This window comes from Acanthochromis polyacanthus, chromosome 9, assembly GCF_021347895.1.
Source record: "Acanthochromis polyacanthus isolate Apoly-LR-REF ecotype Palm Island chromosome 9, KAUST_Apoly_ChrSc, whole genome shotgun sequence".
NCBI classification, from domain to species: domain Eukaryota; kingdom Metazoa; phylum Chordata; class Actinopteri; family Pomacentridae; genus Acanthochromis; species Acanthochromis polyacanthus.
In genome coordinates, this window is record NC_067121.1 from 39,265,836 (window position 1) to 39,285,276 (window position 19,441).

General features: G+C 37.2%; 1 protein-coding gene across 1 annotated transcript; it reads right to left on the reverse strand.

Annotated features, from left to right (window-relative positions):
* Window positions 1-10,625: 10,625 nt before the first annotated feature.
* Window positions 10,626-18,748, reverse strand: LOC110965153 (cathepsin Z). The gene is made up of 6 exons (XM_022214089.2): window positions 18,589-18,748; window positions 14,765-14,928; window positions 14,405-14,584; window positions 13,033-13,183; window positions 10,922-11,087; window positions 10,626-10,765 (listed from the first exon to the last, which is right to left on the reverse strand). Exons 1-6 carry the CDS (start codon window positions 18,702-18,704, stop codon window positions 10,652-10,654), a joined length of 891 nt encoding a protein of 296 aa, XP_022069781.2. The 5' UTR covers window positions 18,705-18,748; the 3' UTR covers window positions 10,626-10,651.
* Window positions 18,749-19,441: the final 693 nt, after the last annotated feature.

A 19,441-nucleotide genomic window follows, 5' to 3' on the forward strand; every position in this document is an offset into this window, starting at 1 on the left:
TATTTGCTGCTTTCTCTTCTTTGGAAAAGGTGTAGTATGAAGTGAATCCAGGCTGACAGCTTCCTTCACCTCTGGAAGTCGTTTCAGTTTGTTGTTTCCATGAATGAGTAATTCTTCTTCTCACCTGTTTAGAAAAGCAGGCAGCACAGGTTTGTCATCCTCATTCCTACCTTCATGTTTCCCTGAGTCATAAGTGCAGAAATAGTGGCAGCAACAAGGCTGGATCATGTAATGTGAAGTCAGGAGGAATGCTGTAATGTTAGTTATTTAGAGCTGATGTTAGTGACCATGACTGCAATAAAACATGCGTTTTGATCCATGCTGACTGCTCTGTGACTGAATTCCACCTGTGTTTTCTGCTACTTCGATGGTTCTGGCAGCACTCTGAAGTGTTTTTTTGGTCATATCAGCAGATAACCTGAAGTAAACGCCAACCAGTTCTTTGTCTGTTTCTGGCACTAATCCTTGGCTTTTGTGACTCCAGGAAGCCTGAACACCGCAGTAATGACAGGAATGAAGCTGACACACCTGGACTGCATGCTTCTGTGAACAGGTGAGACGCACTCACCTTGATTAGTCGGATTGTGTCTGGGTCCTAGTGTCCCCCTGCTTACACAAAGAATTTTGGACGTGTTTTTGTTAGTCATCCTAGATGTTTAACTCATTTTGGGCAGATTGTGAACAGGGAAAGAGGATTTTTTTGGAGCAAGTTCTGGACAGATTTCTAATAATTTTGGAGAAATGTGGAGATTTGTTAAAGATTTCTGTATCGTGGCCAGATAGAGGCACAAGCGTCACTGTAACCATGACAACAAGTGAACACTACATGATTGTGATCCTACTACAAATCCACTGCTGAGGACTTATCAGGACTTATCCATCAGAAATGATACAGCAGCCTTGGAGGAGGACTGCACTCTCTGAGAACCTTTCTTGTTGGGTTTGTACTCTTGGATTTTCTGTGATGTTGCTTCTATATAACATGCGTGATTCTAGGAAAGTTCACAGAAATATGTAGTACCAGTCAAGAGTAGGGCTGGCCCGAATAGTGGTTTCTGGCCTCTGGATATTCGGGCCCTATTAAAGACAAATATCCGAATATTCGTTCCGCCCTGTAACGTCCGACGGGCTGGGTGGGGGTTGATATGTGGCAGAGACGGCCCGAATATTCGGATCCGTTCGTCTGGTCTCGGGTCCAAATTTTGCCTTCGTTTTGTCTTCAGTTAAACTGAAGAATTCCCAAACAGCGGAGGTCTTCAGCATCTTGTCTTGTGTTTATGCAACGAAGTGAAGCGTGACGTCAGAGTCGGCAGCAACCCAGCCATTCAGGTGGTGGAAAGAAATATGAATGGAGGAGCCGAGATGAGCCGAACATGACGGGATGAGCCGAAGTGGGCCGAAGGTGCAGGGAAGAGACGAGCTCTGAGTATTCCTATTTTCATCTGGGGGGAGGAGGGCGTGATCACATAGACATATATGTATATGTTTATGTGATCACACGACGAGATGAGCCGATATGAGCAGATGTGGACCAAAGGTGGAGGGAAGACAGTAACGCCGAATATACGTTGAGTCCGGTAACGTCCGACTGGGGGGGGGGGATTCAGATACCAAAACTAATATCCGGATACCGCCATAGCAAACGAATATTCGGGATATTCGGGTCCAGCCCTAGTCAAGAGTTTTATTTATTTTATTGTATTATTTTCTAGATTGTAGATGAGTACTGAACATCAAAACTTTTTTGTCTACAACATAATTCCACATGTATTCTTTTATAGTTATGATGTCTTCAGTATTAATCTACAATGTAGGAAATAATTAAATAAAAACCCCTGAAAAGAGAAGGCGTGTCCAAACCTTGGACTGGTAGAGTAACTTAGCAGTTCAGTGAATGTTTTTGTGTTGGTGCATTTGATCTCCTGACCTCAGTATTTATAAAAACCTGGTTGCAACCCCACAAGCTGAAGTGGGCATTTAACAGCCCTTTTCCTGACCTCATGTGGAGTCGAAGTGCTTTTCTTTTCAACCACTTCTCAACGTGAAGGTCTAAATTGTGCTTCGAGGCATGCCCACACACATTCAAGCTGATTCTAAATACAAATCTGGTTTCAGCAGAAAATTATGAAGGTTTATGAGTTGAATTTAAACAAGGGTGCTTAAAAAAGAGTTTTTGAGAACACAACCTCAGTGCCTTTGGTGGCACAAGACCCTGGATTTTAACACAAAACATAAAAACTCCACATTTTGTCAGCAGTAACACCTCTTACCTATTTCTCCTTGACTTTTTTCCTTTTACAGATTAAATTCAAAAACTTTAAATTAACAGAAGAAAAGTGCAGCGTTTTAGTTGAGTAAAGGTTCAGAAGTTTTAGGATGTAAACCATTTAGTAACTAGTGCAGCTGTAAAATGAATGTAGTAGAGTAAAAAACTGCAACATTTCTCTCTGAAATGTGATGCTGTAGTAGAATAATGTAATAAATTATGATATTATTCACTTTAATAACCACAAATGTGCTCAGCCTACCTCTGTCTTCCTGCTTCTTAGAACTTCAGTCTGCTTGATTTTACATTTCATTGCATTGAGCTTTTGTCATTTTGTGCCTTATTTTTGTAATATTTTGTCTTGTTTTTGTTTTTTTGTCTATTTTTTAGTTGTCTCGTGTTTTTGTCATTTTATTTCTTTTTTGTCTTGTTTTTTGTCATTTTTTTTGTCATTTTTTGCCCATTTTCTTGGCTCTGTTTCGTTTCGTGTTATTTATCTCATTTTTTGTCATTTTGTTTCTCTGTTATGCTGTGATTTTACTGCTCCAGTCCACTTCAGATCAAACTGGACTGAATGTGGAACCTGAACTAAAATGAGTTTGACTCCTCTGCTCTAAATGTCCGGAGTCGCCCCTCGGTGTCTGCAGAACCGACGGACCACACCTGAATTCAAACAAATCAAAGAGGCACCAGGACGAACTGGTCGCATCAAACCAGTTGCCAAGACTGAGAGACTGGCTGTAGATTCATCCTGTGGTTGGTTTGTGAGAGGAGGGCTTGTGGTGGTGGACCAATCCAGTGGGTTGGGAAGCAGGGAGAACCAGGGCTGAGCAGGTCTGGAGGTCCAGGTCAGTCACTCCAGATGACTGCCAGGTGGGATCTGGAGCTCAGTCTTCAGTCAGCTGTGATCGGTAAGGTCTCCACAAGTCATCCAGAGTCCATTACTAACCACAGTAAGTAGCAGAGGACGTATCATTATCTTATAGAGAAACACAATTCACCATCTTTTACATCACAGGCCCTGCTTTCATTCACAGAGAGGATCTTGAGGGTCTTGAGGATTTCGAGGGTCTTGATGATCTCGAGGGTCTTGAGGATCAGCCAGATCTTGACCTTCGAAGGCTTTCTGAGAATCTGAGGGTTCAGAGACCCTGAGGGAGAGTAAAATGAAGCCAGAAAGTTTGAAAATGTGAGGCTGACATCAGTTTCTTGGCTTGTTTTTACTCTGTCAGCTTGAATGTTAATCCTGTGAGCAGTGTGGAGGAAGTCTCTGAAGTACAGTTTAAATCCGTGTTGGGAATGTTGAAAAATGTTGAAATGTTAAAAAGATGTTGGACTGACTGCAGTGGCTTCTTCCCCACATGTAGTCCTGTTAAAGGACCTCGCTACTGTGGAAGGCTTCTGTTCCTGCAGGGATTCCCTCACAAGTCCTTTTGTGATGTTTATCTTCCTCAGTGGTTTACGCCGGTGTTTAAAGAAGTACATCACCTACAGTTTGAACAATAAACAACGGATAAATGGATACATATTTATATATATGATATAAACTGTATATTAACACGTCACTGGTGCTTACAGATATTACACAGTTGTCAGGAAAATTCTTCAGCGGAGTCCTGACTTCTCCAAACTCAGAGTCATCTCTTAAGTCAAAGCAAAGTTTTGCTTGCACAAGGAATCAACATGAACAGAGCAGAGCCTGAACGAGTGACTGGAAAAAGGTGGCAACAGTTTGGTTTTTAAGCAGGCACATAAAGAAGTTATTCTGTATCATCAGGTTCTGAGCAGCCAGTTTCAGCCGGCTGCTTGCAGGATCAACTTGTTTTATTTTAATGGTCAAAGTTAGATCATGTAAACTTACTGGGTACCCTGGGTTATATGAGTTCAGTCAGTTATACAGTAGTTTGAAATCATAAAGAGTGATTAATGATTAATCATAACATTTTTATAGTTTTATAACAGTAATGAAAAAATTTTAATTAATTCAGCTTGTTTTTGTGTGAAAAGAAAACTAGCACTATAATATTATACCCATCTAGCAGAAATAGACAGATTATAGATGGAAAGATAGACGATAGATAGATTGATAGACAATAAGATAGACTATAGATTATAGAAAGACACATTATAGATAGACTATAGATCGATCAATACAGTATAGAAAGATACATTATATGCTATAGATATTGCTAGACTTCAGATAGATAATCAATGCTAATAGGTAAACACTGTGCTAAATGGCAATTCAGCATTTTTGCTGTAACAAATCTCTATAAAACTATTATTTAAAATATTAAACTGAACAGTTTTGTCGATTAACGCGGAGGAAATGTTCAAGAAATGTATCAAAATTTGCTCAAGTATTTTGAGGTAAAAACAATACTAATTGTAATTTCTGTCACTCACAGGTCGATTCAACGATGTTTTTTGTTAAAGCATTTCTGCAATGAAACTTTGTTGGCACTTCCAAAAAACAAAGACAACGTAGTATAACCAAACAATGAACAGCTGTACAAACAGTATTTAAAATTAAACATGTAAATTCAGTCTGTTTATTTTAGATTTAACTCAGATTTTCCTATATTTCAAAATACAGACGAATATGTATGAATCAAAAAGGTAAAATTTCCTGCTTAAAGAAAGATTTTTAGCAGTTAAGGGAACATTGACCAATATTTGAGGCTGTCAGGAAAATAAAATCCACCAGAAGCCTTTTCCTGTTTTCCAGCCGTTGAGGTAAACGTGACGTTTACGGCTGAGACGTGACCAGAAACCTCCTGGTCGCTGAGGTTTATCTTTTAAAGCAAAATGAAACATCAGCAGGTGTCTTTAGACTGGTGATGACTGAAACCCCTGCAGAGCATAGAATGACAGCTGATGCTGCTCCATCCAGTCCCATGACGTAACTGCAGCTGTTCTTACATCATCGCCTGCATCTGATGCAATCTGTCAGAAATATTATCACATTCTGAGATCATTTGTGTGACAGCGTTAAGGGTTGATGCACTTTCTGTGAACACCGGAGTCGTATTACGGAGTTTATGAAGTAAACATGTGGTCAGATGTGTGCAGCAGGTCGGGATAGCGGTATAGCGCCCTCCAGAGTCCACTTCATCAATAGCAGAAGTCACCTCAGGGCAAAGGATGATCTCCATGGAAATCCATCTTTAACCACTCAGTGTCCTTTGGTCCTGCATGTATCTGTCTGCTCGTCCATTTATTGGTTTAGAAAACATTTTTTAAATATTTAAAATGGATGAAAAACTAAGTGGGCTCAGAATATCATTCATTTAAGTAAGTTTGAGAATTGAAGTAAGTATGAAAGCATTACTAGGGTCCATATATAACGGAGGGACTTTTGAAGTCTGTGGGATATATCTGCATACATTTTAATTGAAAGCAAAAAAAAAAAAAAGGTTTTATGTTTTCAGAAAATACTATCATTACTTACTATGGAAGCTATCATTAATAAAAAAATTACTGGATGTCACTGAAATGTCAAATATGATACAAAAAGTCCCGCAGTTATATATTGACCCATCCAGAATGACTTGAAAATGATCCATAATTAGAGAAAATTAGTCCAGAATGACTTGAAATTTGTCCTAAATGACTCGGGAATTCCCCCGAAGACACAAAAATGATCCAAAATGACGAGAAACGATCCAATCTGACATAAAACTTGTTGAAAATGGCAAGACAATTGTCTAAAATGACTCAGAAATTGTCCAAAATGACTTAAATGATCCATAATTACAGAAAATTAGTCCAGAATGACATGAAATTTGTCCTAAATGACTTGAAAATTTTCCCAGCGACACAAAAATGATCAAAGCTGCCATAAAACTTGTTAAAAATTACAAGAAAATCGTCCAAATTGACTCAAAACTTGTATATAAGTGCTGTTTTAATATTCCCCAAGTCGTCTTGAGTGAAGTTTTTATAGTATTCAGCTGTGAGATGATTGAAATAACTCACCATGATGTTAGAATAATTACACTGAATTAGTGTTTAATTGAGAAATCACATTTCCACTGTACGCAATTACACATTGACCCGTCCAGAATGACTTAAAAAAGATCCAAAATTACAGAATATGAGTCCAGAATGACATGAAATTTGTCCTAAATGACTTGAAAATTACCCCGAAGACACAAAAATGATCCAAAATGATGAAAAAATCGATCCAAGCTGACATAAAGCTTTTGAAAATGACAAGAAGATTGTCGGAAATGACTCAAAAATTCTCTGGGTCAATTTATAATTGAAGGACTTTTTTAAAAAAAATGGATTTTATTTCGAACTTGGATCAAAAGAAAAACAATACATACATATATGTATACATTTATACATATACAACAAAATAAAATTGTAGCTATGACAGCATTTTTTTTGTTCTACCAATAATCGATTTCAAAACCAAATTTTGTTCGAAAAGGGTGTAGGAAGAAGAAAAAAAAACGTATCTAGTCCCACGCCTTATTCCTTAGCAAAACGTATCACTAAATTCACTAAATTCACCCTGAAACACTGTTCAGGTCATAGCCAGTCATTAGTTAACAACTAAAACAGCAGCGAAATCAAAAGAATAACAGCGTAAAATACAAAATGTAAAACAAAACATAACATCACAGGATACACAACAACCCTGATGTTACTGATTACTTTTACTGTTACTTTTCTAGTGGGTGATATCTGCATGTATTTTTATTAAAAGTAAATAAAAACAACTCATGCTTTTTATGTTCATTTTGATCATGTCTGTACAAATCCCATAACTACTCGGTCATTTTAGTCGCTAAAATAGCTCAGTGACTCTTGTGTGAAAATGACGCATTTGCTGCATGTGCCGGTTTTCTGCGACGCTGCGTCTGAGCAGATTTGATTCATGTTAAATTATTCCGACTGTTTGTGCAGATGTTAGGCGGCATGTCGGAGGACAGAATGTAACCGAGAGCTCCTCAGACCCGCCGATGTTTCACCTCAAGTGAATTTAAATGCGAGTGACTCAGCCTGGCTGTCGTCTGAAGGAACAAACAGCTTCCTGAGAAATGTGAGATGATGATTATGAAGCGAAGAAACAGCAGTTTTAGCAGAGCGAGCTCCAAATTAAATTCAGCGGCAGGTCATCCATCCAGGCTGCAGTTTAGGAAATTAATTGCTGTGTTAGAATATTTAAATACAAGGTCTGAGTGCGGTTAAGCTCGTTATCACAAATCACAAATGGATATACTTAAGAGAAAAATGCCTTAAAGCGAATAATGTGGTGTTTTGGGAAATTAGCTCATTTGTTTTCTTGCTTCTTCTCTCATGTCTGTGCTTTAAAATTAGCTGGAAACATGAGTAAACTGTTAGCTTAGACCTCCTTAAAGGGAACCAAATCCACCCAATACCACGATCCTAGACCAGAGGTGTCAAACTCAAGATGAGACCAAAAGATGAGACAAACGGCACGAAACAAAACAAAACGAAAAAATGTGATAGAAGTAACAAAGCGAAAAAAACTGGACAAAAACAAGACAATTACCGGTACTCAAATGACACAAACGAGACAAGAAATGACAAAAAAGACACAAAACAGTCAAAAAATAGACAACACAAGCAAGACACACAAAAAAGCACAAAATCGCAAAAATGACACACAAAGCAACGAATAACGTGGAATAGAAAATGACAAAAACGACAAAAAACACAAGCGAGACAAAAAGGAAACACAAAACGACACAAACAAGAAACAAAATGACAAAAATCACAAGACAAATGAGAAAAGCAAGACAGAAAAGACAAGAACAAGACACAAAATAACAAAAATGAGACAAAATAACAAAAATGAGACACAAAATAACAAAACAGACGCAAAATAACAAAACTGAGACAAAATAACAAAAATGAGACACAAAATAACAAAAATGAGATGTAAAATAACAAAAATGAGACAAAATAACAAAAATGAGACGCAAAATAACAAAACACGCAAAATAACAAAACTGAGACAAAATAACAAAAATGAGACACAAAATAACAAAAATGACCCGCAAAATGACCAAAAGATGAGACAAACGGCATGAAACAAAACAAAAAGAAAAAATGTGATAGAAGTGACAAAGCAAAAAAAAAAAAAAACTGGACAAAAACAAGACAAATTTAAGTGACACAAACGAGGCAAGAAATGACAAAAAAGACACAAAACAGCCAAAAAATACACAACACAAGCGAGACAAACAAAAAATACAAAATTGCAAAAATGACACAAAACAACGAATAACGCGAAACAGAAAATGACAAAAACAAGACAAAAAACACAAGCGAGACAAAAAGGAAACACAACACAAACAAGAAACAAAACGACAAAAATCACAAGACAAAAAAGACAAGAACCAGGCGCAAAATAACAAAAATGAGACGCAAAATGACAGAAAAGACACAAAATAACAAAAATGAGATGCAAAATGACAAAAATGAGACGCAAAGTAACAAAAATGAGACGCAAAATAACAAAAATGAGACACAAAATGACAAAAAGACACAAAATAACAAAAATGAGACACAAAATGACAAAAAAGACGCAAAATAACAAAAGTGAGAAACAAAACGACCAAAAAATAGACAGAGTGGAATTGAAAGATACAGTATTTATGTTTATGATCAAAACAACTTGTGAAGGTCTAGAAATTATTTTAAATTTACGGTCAGTTCTTGCGGGCCGGATTGGACCCTCTGGAGGGACAGTTTGGGCCCACAGGCCGTATGTTTGACACCCCTGTCCTTGCCTGTCTAAAGGCTCATTTATGCTTCCCACGCATACAAGTTCGTTACACATAAAACCCAATTAACTGATGTTCTATCCAACTGCACACGAGCCACAAAAGCAAACCGTGTTTCTAACAAATACTTCTCATCCTGAGGAGGATTCTCAGTTCTTCACAGCTTTAGAACTCCAAACAAACAGCGATAATTAAAGACGTTGCTGCTTTTATTTCATTCATGCTTCAACACAGCAGGAGGCTCTAAACTCTCCAGAAGTCCTGTGCTGCATCCACCCACTGAGCTCCACACGGAATAATCACACTGACATGCTTCTACAGCCATTAGACACTCTATCCTGTAAAAAGTCGCAGCCAGCCCTTCAGGAACATTCACAGGATCCTCAGTGTTTCTCTGATATGAGGGGCACTGCGACCATCTGTGCACCTTTTCTACTATGATCACAAATCCTTTCAAAGTCCGTAGAAGCCATGAATTACACGGGAAAAAATGCCCCTCTCAAAACAAGAAAAAAAACTTATTTCAAAGAACTTTTACTTTGAAATGAGTGAAAAAAATCTGCCAATAGAACAAGTGAAAAATGGCTTGGTAAGATTTCTTGAAATAAGATGTGATATTAATAATATTAAGATCTTAAAATGAGCTGGGAAATTTTTTAAGCTATATTTTACCAGGATTGTCAAGCTTAGGTGTCTTAACCCTCCTGTTGTCCTCATTTACAGCACCAAAAAATATTGTTGCCTTTTCTGAAAAAAAAATCCAAAAATTCAGCAAAAAATTCCCCAAATTTATAAAAATTTGAAAAATCTTCAGGCAGAAAATTCCTTAAAAGTTTTCTTTAAATTTTTCATTTAAAAAAAAAAAAATTATTATTAATAATAATTAATAATAATAATAATAATAATAATTTGGCAAGAAATTAAAAATTAAAAAATTAAAATTGTATTTTTTTTAAATGAGTAAAAAATCTTCCAAAAAATCTTTAAAATATCTTAAAGTGATTACATATTTATCAGTAAAACTTCTAATATTTTCTTTAAAAAAATTCGGGAATGTTCTTAAAGAAACTTATTTTTTAACATTTCTTTTTTTCCCCATCAAAAAATGTCCAAAAAACTTTCCAAAACATTTTGAAAATGTGGAAGTTTTCACAGTGAAAATATTTTTTTTCCACATTTTCAAATTTTAAAACACGTCAATTTGACCCACAGGACGACACGAAGGGTTAAAATTAAATTGTCTTAAAACAAGTCCCTCCATCTGCTGAAATGTCTCTTAAGTGGATTTATCTTAAATCAAGTGGGATCAGACATTTAGACTAAAAATAAGACAAACAGACTTGGTGAGAGTTTGAGTTTTTGCGGTGTAGCCTCACTGATTGGTTCAGTTGTGCAGAAACCAAATAGCACAACTGTGGTTTCTGGAGGGAGTTTGGGACCAGACTATTTCTTGGCTTCCACCAGCGGATACTCCTGGACTTCACTGCTTTCAGCCAAGAAACAATCCCACATAAACCCGCTGGTGTATTGGATGGAGTGTTTCCATCCTCCAAGTCAATAATAATCATTTCAATAAGCCAGACATTCAAAAAAAATGTAGTTTATCAGTTTAATTATGCATCTATGTTAAAATAGGGTCTCCAAATGCACAGTTCTTCTCAATCCCCAGGTTAAAGAAGTTGCCTTTTCCTCCTTTGTAAGCGCTGGTGACTAATCTGGCCCAGCCGTGTTCCCCCTGAAAGAAAGAAGACAAAACAACGCTGTCTGTTCTGCATACAAAAAGCAGAGACAAAAAGCCTTTCCTGAAATACTTTCAGCTTCAGCACAAGTGGATCTAAATCGACAAGCGAGTGCGAATCATAGCGACAGAGCCGACGTGTTTCAGACCAACCCAGAATTCTCCCCAGGAGTTCCTGACGATCCAGAACTCGATCCCGTCCTCGTCCACGCCCCAGCCGGCCACGGATATGATGTGATTCGGCAGAGAAAGAGGGTGAAACTCTGAGAAGATCCCTGCAGAATACCGCTCCAAACCGCTGGTCGCCATCAGGGCACAGCTGAAAGACAAACACGAGAGATTCTGGGTCGAACATGTGCGGATCTGTGTTAAAAACGACCTTTCGTACTTGTGATAAAAGTGCCTCGGATAGTTTTGGACGTAGGAGCTTCATGTAACCTCATATTCTCATTTAGATATCGGTCAATCTTTTCGACACTTTAATGAACCCAAAATTCTCAGGAAATATTTAATTATCCAGGATTATTAAGTGCGACGTGCACCTAGTCCAGGGGTGTCCAACATGAGGCCCATGGGCCAAAACCGGTCCTCCAGAGGGTCCAATCCGGCCCTCAAAGTGTAAAAACTACAGAGAAGACATTAACTGCAGATTGGAAATTAGTAAAAGTACAAATTTAAAATCATTTCTAGAGCATGACACGTTGTTCTGATCATAAAGTAAAATACTAGATTGTTCTTTGTTGTTCTGTCATATTGTCTTGTTTGTTTTTGTCTTTTTTGTCATTTTGTTTTTGTGTTGGTTGTTTTGTGTCTCATTTTTGTCAAACTTTGTCTTGTTTTTGTTGTTTTTGTCTTTTTTGGTTTGATTTTTATGTCATTTTCTTGTCATTTTTTGTTTCTTTTTTGTCATTTTTTGTTTTTGTGTCATTTTGTGTCTCATTTTTGGAATGTTTTCTCTCTTTTCTGGAATATTTTGTCTTTTTTTGTTGTTTTTTGTCATTTTGTTTCTGGTTTTTGTCATTTTGTGTTTCCTGTTTGTCTCACTTGTGTTTTTTCTGTCTTATGTTTGTGTTTCTTTGTAACTTTTGTGTCAAATTTTTCGTCTCTCTTTTGTTTTACTTCATGTCATTTCTCATTTTTTGTCACCTTGTGTCTCATTTTTGTCGTATTTTGTCATTTGTCTTATTTTCTTCTCATTTTGAGTTTCGCTTTTTGTCATTTGTCTTATTTTCTTCTCATTTTGAGTTTCGCTTTTTGTCATTTGTCTTATTTTTGTGTCGCCTTAACTTCTTTGTCTAATATTTTGTCTCTGTTTTGTGTCGTTTCTCATGTTTTTGTCATTTTGTGTCTCACTTTTGTAATATTTTGTCTTGTTTCTGTTGTCTTTGTCTTTTTTTGTCATTTTGTATCTTTGTCATTTTGTCTAATTTTTGTTGTTTTTTGTCGTAAATCCTCCATGGTTCAGTTCCAGGTGACTAAATGTTGTGTTCCTTTGTAGACACACTGTGATCTGGAAGTTGTAATGTGGAAATGATAAACTGAGGCTGAATGTTGATGAAATTGAATGTATTTTTCTTTAGAAATTTCAGGTTGTTCATAATGTTTTGTAAAATGATGGCTTAACCCTAACCCTTGCACGAAAACAAAGGAACCATTAAGAACTGTGGTTTTACTGGTCCGGTTCCACTGGAGATCAAATTCTTCTGAATGTGGAACCAGGACTAAGATGAGTTTGACTCTCCTGTACTAGAGGCTCTTTTTCCATTTTAATGAAGCTCTTACATTGCAACTCGAAAAGAACTTTTTGAAAAGTTTAGTCGGCCGTTATTACAAAAGAAAACTTGTCAAAAAGGTTAAATACTGCATGAGTTAATTTAAAAGACGATATAAAACTGTCGAAACCAGAGCCTCACCAAAAGAAGAAGAGCCAACGTAAGATGCTGAACGAGAAGAGTAGAATTAGGAGAAATAAAGTTCAGTTGTGTCAAGAGGAAATGGAATATATAACACCTAAATAAAGGTCGATATGTTCAATACTTAGGGGCTTTAGTTTAATATAACTTACTGTATTTGAAGGCTTTTCTGAGTGAAATGAAAGCACGCTCTGCTGCTGGGTTTCTCAGAGGTTTTAGGAATGATTAAATATGTATCTGCTAATAAAAACTTCACCGAGATGAAGAATCGCTCTGCAAAGTTCAGGCCGAGCCTCCTCCTTCACACAGAGGATGTAGGTGGATGAGTAATCAGAGGATGACTGGCTCTACCTGATGGGACCGCTGGTGAAAATCTCAGCCTTCATGTGGTCTCGTCCAGAAAGTTCTCCGTAGTCTCCCACCTTCCACACGGTGTAGTTCTTCACCACGGCACAGGACTCGAAGAAGGAGCAGGTTCCACACTGGTTGAACAGCTCGCACTCTGAAACAACACAGATTCACATTCAAACTTTGGAGCTATTTTCATTTTCTTACAAGAAACAGCAGCCTCAATGAATCTCTGTCCTCATACTTTTGGCATACGATGGATGGATGGATAGATAGGCAGACGATAGACGGATGGATAGATAGGCGGACAATAGATAGATGGATGGATGGATGGACAAATGGATAGATAGGCAGATGAATGGATGGATAGATAGGCAGACGATAGATAGACGGATGGATGGATAGATAGACAGACGATGGATGGATAGATAGACAGACGGATGGATGGATGGATAGATAGGCAGACGATGGATGGATGGATGGATGGATGGATGGATGGATGGATGGATGATAGATAGATAGACGGATGGATGGATAGATAGACAGACGATGGATGGATGGATGGATAGATAGACAGACGGATGGATGGATAGATAGTCAGATGATAGATAGACGGATGGATGGATAGATAGGCAGACGATAGATAGACGGATGGATGGATAGATAGACAGACGATGGATGGATGGATGGATAGATAGACAGACGGATGGATGGATAGATAGTCAGATGATAGATAGACGGATGGATGGATAGATAGGCAGACGATAGATAGACGGATGGATGGATAGATAGGCAGACGATAGATAGACGGATGGATGGATAGATAGGCAGACGATAGATAGACAGACGGATGGATGGATAGATAGACAGACGGATGGATGGATGGATGGATGGATGGATAGATAGACAGACGGATGGATGGATGGATGGATGGATGGATGGATAGATAGACAGACGGATGGATGGATGGATGGATGGATGGATAGATAGGCAGACGATGGATGGATAGATAGGCAGACAATAGATAGACGGATGGATGGATAGATAGACAGACGATCGATAGACAGATGGATGGATGGATAGATAGACAGATGGATGGATGGATAGATAGTCAGATGATAGATAGATGGATGGATGGATAGATAGGCAGACAATAGATAGACAGATGGATAGATAGACAGACGGATGGATGGATGGATAGATAGGCAGACGATAGATAGACGGATGGATGGATAGATAGACAGACGGATGGATGGATGGATAGACAGACGGATGGATGGATGGATAGATAGACAGACGATAGATAGATACTTTATTAACCCTAAGGGAAATATAGCCCCAAAACCAGACGGACGGTGGTTGTTGTTGTTTTTACTTTGGTTCTTGGCTTGGTAGTTGTTGCAGGTTTCATCAGGAATGCCTTTTTCGTGTGCGTAGGCGTAGACTCTCAGGTGATCTCCTCCGTAGCAGGAGCCCGCCTTCCCGCAGTCGATGACGTTCTGGACGGACAGGTACGCTGACGGCCACGCCCCCCCACGCTTGATGTTGATGCGATCTTTAAAAAAAAGTACAAGAAGGACAAACGTTAGGTGGAAAGTCCGTATCAGAGTCTTCTCCTTCTTCTGCTCAAATGTTTGCATAAATATTTCAGAACCACATGATGGTATTCGTTCTATCCATCCCTCTATTCTAGTGCTGTTTCCTCCCACCTCCATCCCACTGTTGTCATGGTTACCAGCTAGTGCACTGGTGGCTCCCATTGCCCAGCAGGAGCCACAGTACTGGGGGATGTGTTGGTTCCTCGTCACGCTCACATAATTCTTCCCGTCGATGTTCCTCCAGTCCCACGACGGAGGGAGATCCGACGCCTCCAGGAACTCGCCTGGCCGGGCTCGTGTCCTGAAAACGAGAGAAAGATGAGGGGGATGCTGCGTGTTTCTGCGACCACGACAGCGCCTCCACGCTTACAGTTCGCCCACACAGGTGTTTTCACTCCTTTGACTAATTATATCTCCTCTCAGGACTGCGTAGGAGGCGAGCTGGCTGCGATTGAATGTCAGCCGCCGCAATATCCTGTGGGTGCCACAAACCGAGAAGGATGGTGGTGATTCCCATTGTTTCTACGCACAACCGCAGCCCGAGTGAGTGAAAAACGCCAGCGAGTGTGTTAATATCATCCAGAGAAATCAGGACAATCAACCCTCTCGCCAAAGGACGAAAGTAATCTGGTTTTATGTGTTCAAAAATATATTAATCCTCCTGTTGTCCTCATTTACAGGCACCAAAAAATATTGTTTCCTTGTCTGTAAAAAATCCAAGCAGAAAAAAATTCACCAAATTTCTGAAAATTTGCAAAACCTTCAGGAGGAAAATTCCAATAATTCCTTAAAAGTTCTATTTAAAAAAAAATCCCTCAAATTTGGCAAGAAAATTCTTGTAAATATTTTCAAAAAAATGAGCAAAAATCTTCCAAAAAATCCTAAAAATATCTAAAGTGATTACATATATATCAGTAAAACTTCTACTATTTTCTTTAAGAATATTCACATAAAAATCAACCAAAATCCAGCGAAATTTGCTGGATTTTGGTTGATTTTTATGTGAATGTTCTTAAAGGGACATTTATATAATTTCTTTTTTGCCACCAAAAATGTTCAGAGATTTCCCAAAAATGCTGAAAATGTGGACATCAGAAGTTTCACTGCGAAAATATATATTTTTCCCACATTTTCAAACTTTAAAACGAGTCAATTTTGACCCGCAGGACGACACGAGGGTTAAATCATATTCCAATTAGGCATTTCCAAGACGGAGTTCCTGCTAAAACCTGAAAAGCACAAAGTGATATAAAAGCAAAAGCCAGCAACATAAATTTAATCCAATTACCTCCTTTCAGTTGTGTGTTTTTAATTGTCAAATTCAGTGTAATAATTACAGAGAATCACACAGGGATCACATAAAGAGCTTTTTATCAGCCTAATGGGTTTTTCTACGTTAATAATAATCGTGTAGAAAAGGCCAAAAACATCTTAATTTGTTGCCTGCGTGACTCAGTAAATCATTTCAAACCCCCAGGGATACTCCTACGTTGCTGAAGTTTGTTGCATTTTTATTAAGGAGCTAATTGTTTAATGGAGAGCACTGGGGGCATTTCACAGATAAAGTGCTGCCACGGTTCATTTGTCTCAACCCTGCCGCTCTAGTTTTTATTTCTTTCTTCTCTCTTTGTGTTTCTAAGGCCATGTTTTCAATATTTTTCTTTTCACTTCAAGTACGTACTCCAGCTGCCCTCGCAAAGTGCTGCTTCATGCAGCATGAATACAAATGGGACAAACTAGTTAGTCATAATAATGCACCTTAAACTTTAACTGTCTGCTTTCAGAGCGAAATGAGCGTTTGACGTCCTCCAGTCATGGAAAAAATGATCAGACCACCTTTGTTTTCTTCAAGTTTTTCTTCATTTTAATGTCTGGTACAACTAAAGGTACATTTGTTTGGACAAATATAATGAGAACAACAAAAGTAGCTCATAAGAGTTTAATTTCAGAGCTGATAACGGGACATTTTACATGTTTTTCTTGATAATAACTAAAATCACTTCAGTTCTTCCATCCATAGATGTGGCATTGTGCTGCCGGAAACAGTTTTTAGGATTCCGTGTTTTCTTTTCTGTCTGTTTTCGTCAAAACACGATAAAAATGAGGCATAAAAATGAGACACAAAACGACAAAAACGAATGTCTCATTTTTGTCATTTTGTGTCTCATTTTTTGTCCTTTTGTCTCATTTTTGTCATTTTTTACGACTTTTTCTTTCTGTATTTAAATTCAAAAAAGATAATATTTGACCCAAAAATTGTGTCTTTTAAGGATTGTAAAACTAAAGTAGTATTTTGAAGATTTTGATGTTAAATAAAAAATAATATCGAGTAAAATCGCAGAAGAAAATATTAATTTAACACATGAAAAAAAAACAGGACAAAACTGTCAGAAAATTAGTATTTTTACAAACAGTAATTCATTTTTAGTGTTTGACTGTAAAATTACAGCTTTACTGTATTAAATTGGCTGAAAATGTAATTATTTTACAGATACGTGTCATTGTTTCAGAATTTTTCATTAACTTTCTGATGTTCAAGTTGCAAAAATCACATTTACTCACAAAAGAGGCCATTCTTTCCCCACTAGATTATATTTAATATTTATATTTACAACGGTTAAGTGCCGCACTGTGAACTGAAGCATCAGTATTTAAATAAATGGAAAACAACATATAACTGCACTGTTCTGCAGGATTAGTACTTTTGCTTTTGATATTTTTGAATAAGTTTTGTTTGAGAAACTTACAAAAGAGGAACTTTGAATGCAAGACTAATTATTTAGTGTCTGTACTTAGATTTTTAACTTAAACTTCTAAATTGGGATGGTAAATTTGCATAATTAAGAATATTGCAGTATCTTATAGTTAATTTGGTCATGAAAATTAGTATTTTATACATCATAATACATGAATATCTATTTTTTTAGGTAAATTTATGATAGTGATCTTATTTCTGGACTAGAAAGCACTTTGCATCAACTCTATAAGTATGAACTCTTCTGGTCACTGTGAAATTAATCAGTTTCTTCCCGTATTTTACTGCACATACAGAATAAAAAAAGTGACACTCAAGTTAAAATAATACAGGATATTAAAAATAAATATACAACCAACGCAATGTAGTAAAAAATAGCAATATAGAGAGAATAATTCTGACCTAGAAACTCACTACTGAAAACTATAAAGTTCACTCAAGACGACTTGGGGAATATTAAAACAGCACTTACAGGTTTTGAGTCATTTTGGACAATTTTCTTGTAATTTTCAGCAAGTTTTATGTCAGCTTGGATTGTTTTTGTGTCTTTGGGATAATTTTCGAGTCATTTAGGACAGATTTTATGTTGTTCTGGACTAATTTTCAGTAATTATGGATCATTTTCAAGTCATTCTGAACAGTTTTTGAGTCAAGTTTTGAGGCATTTTGGACAATTTTCTTATCATTTTCAACAAGTTTTATGTCAGCTTCGATCGTTTCTCGTCATTTTGATCATTTTTGTGTTTTTGGGATACTTTTCAATTTATTTAGGATAAATTTCATGTCATTCTGGACTAATTTTCAGTAATACTACAGTGCTTTTAATAAAAATGTGTGCAAGATATATCCTATGGACTTCAAAAGTCCCTCAGCTATAGATTGACCCAGCTGACCTAGAAACTCATAACTGCATTGTTAAGATATAATTACAGTGTTATTATGATTTCTCAATTAAATACTAATTTAACGTGCTTATTCCAACAGCATGCCGAGTTATTTCAGTAATCTCACTAGTGAATACCATAAAACTAACTCAGGACTATTTGGGGAATATTAAAACAGTACTTAAATACTTACAGTAGTTCTAATTTCTCTATTCTGTCATCTAAATCTGAGGAGCAGCGGTACTTTTCCTGGAAGTAAACAACAAGCAGAAATCGTTAAACCGGGCCCGTGCCAGCCGTTAAACGGTGCCTGCTGTCTTACCTGACCCGGTCCGGTCTGTGGTCTCTGATGGGTTTATAGCAGGGCTCAGACAGCAGACCGGAGGACAGAACCTGCAGAGGAAACGATGATAAACAAAACAGCAGCAGCGCCGCCATCTTGGCTCCTCCTGCTCTGACGCAGGGACGCAATCGATGCGTGCGCGCCCCCTTCTGGCAGGAGCGAGCATTACAGCCGAGTTTAAAACCTTGTGACGTTAATTTTACTCTCCGAAAAAGGCGTGTTAAGTCGAGATTGTTCGGTGAAAAACACTTTATGCTTCATTCACCGGTAGAATCTGGAATGATTAGCTCACCACAGCATGGCTTCTTTTAGAATAATGGAAAGAAAACACTGGAAATACACGTTTATGTGTTTAATTTACTACAATTTACTACACTACATCTGTAGATTTTATCATGTCATAATGCATAAGATGTATATTTAAAGTAGGGACGCTGTTTTTTCAGGCTTTCTGGATCTCAATACAAAGATAGATAGTCTTTCTTTCTTTCTGTATTTCTTTCTTTTTTTAATATTAAATATTTGATGTACAGTTTTCTACTTATTGTTTTTCTATTTATTTTATATCTGTCTGTTTAATTCTTCTTTCATTTATTTTATTTCTTTTTATCTCATCTGGTGTTTTCTCATTGCATGTGTTGTGTAAGGACAGTGTTTGGGTTTTTATCGATAATTTAACAGTGAGAATCGCAGCTTATACTGTTTTATTACATTATCATTACAACTATTATATATATAACTACTATAACTATGTCATCTAACTTTCTGTTGCATTCTTACTAAAAGTAAATCAGAATATTTTCCGTGCATGAATTAAACGGCAGATTTTTAA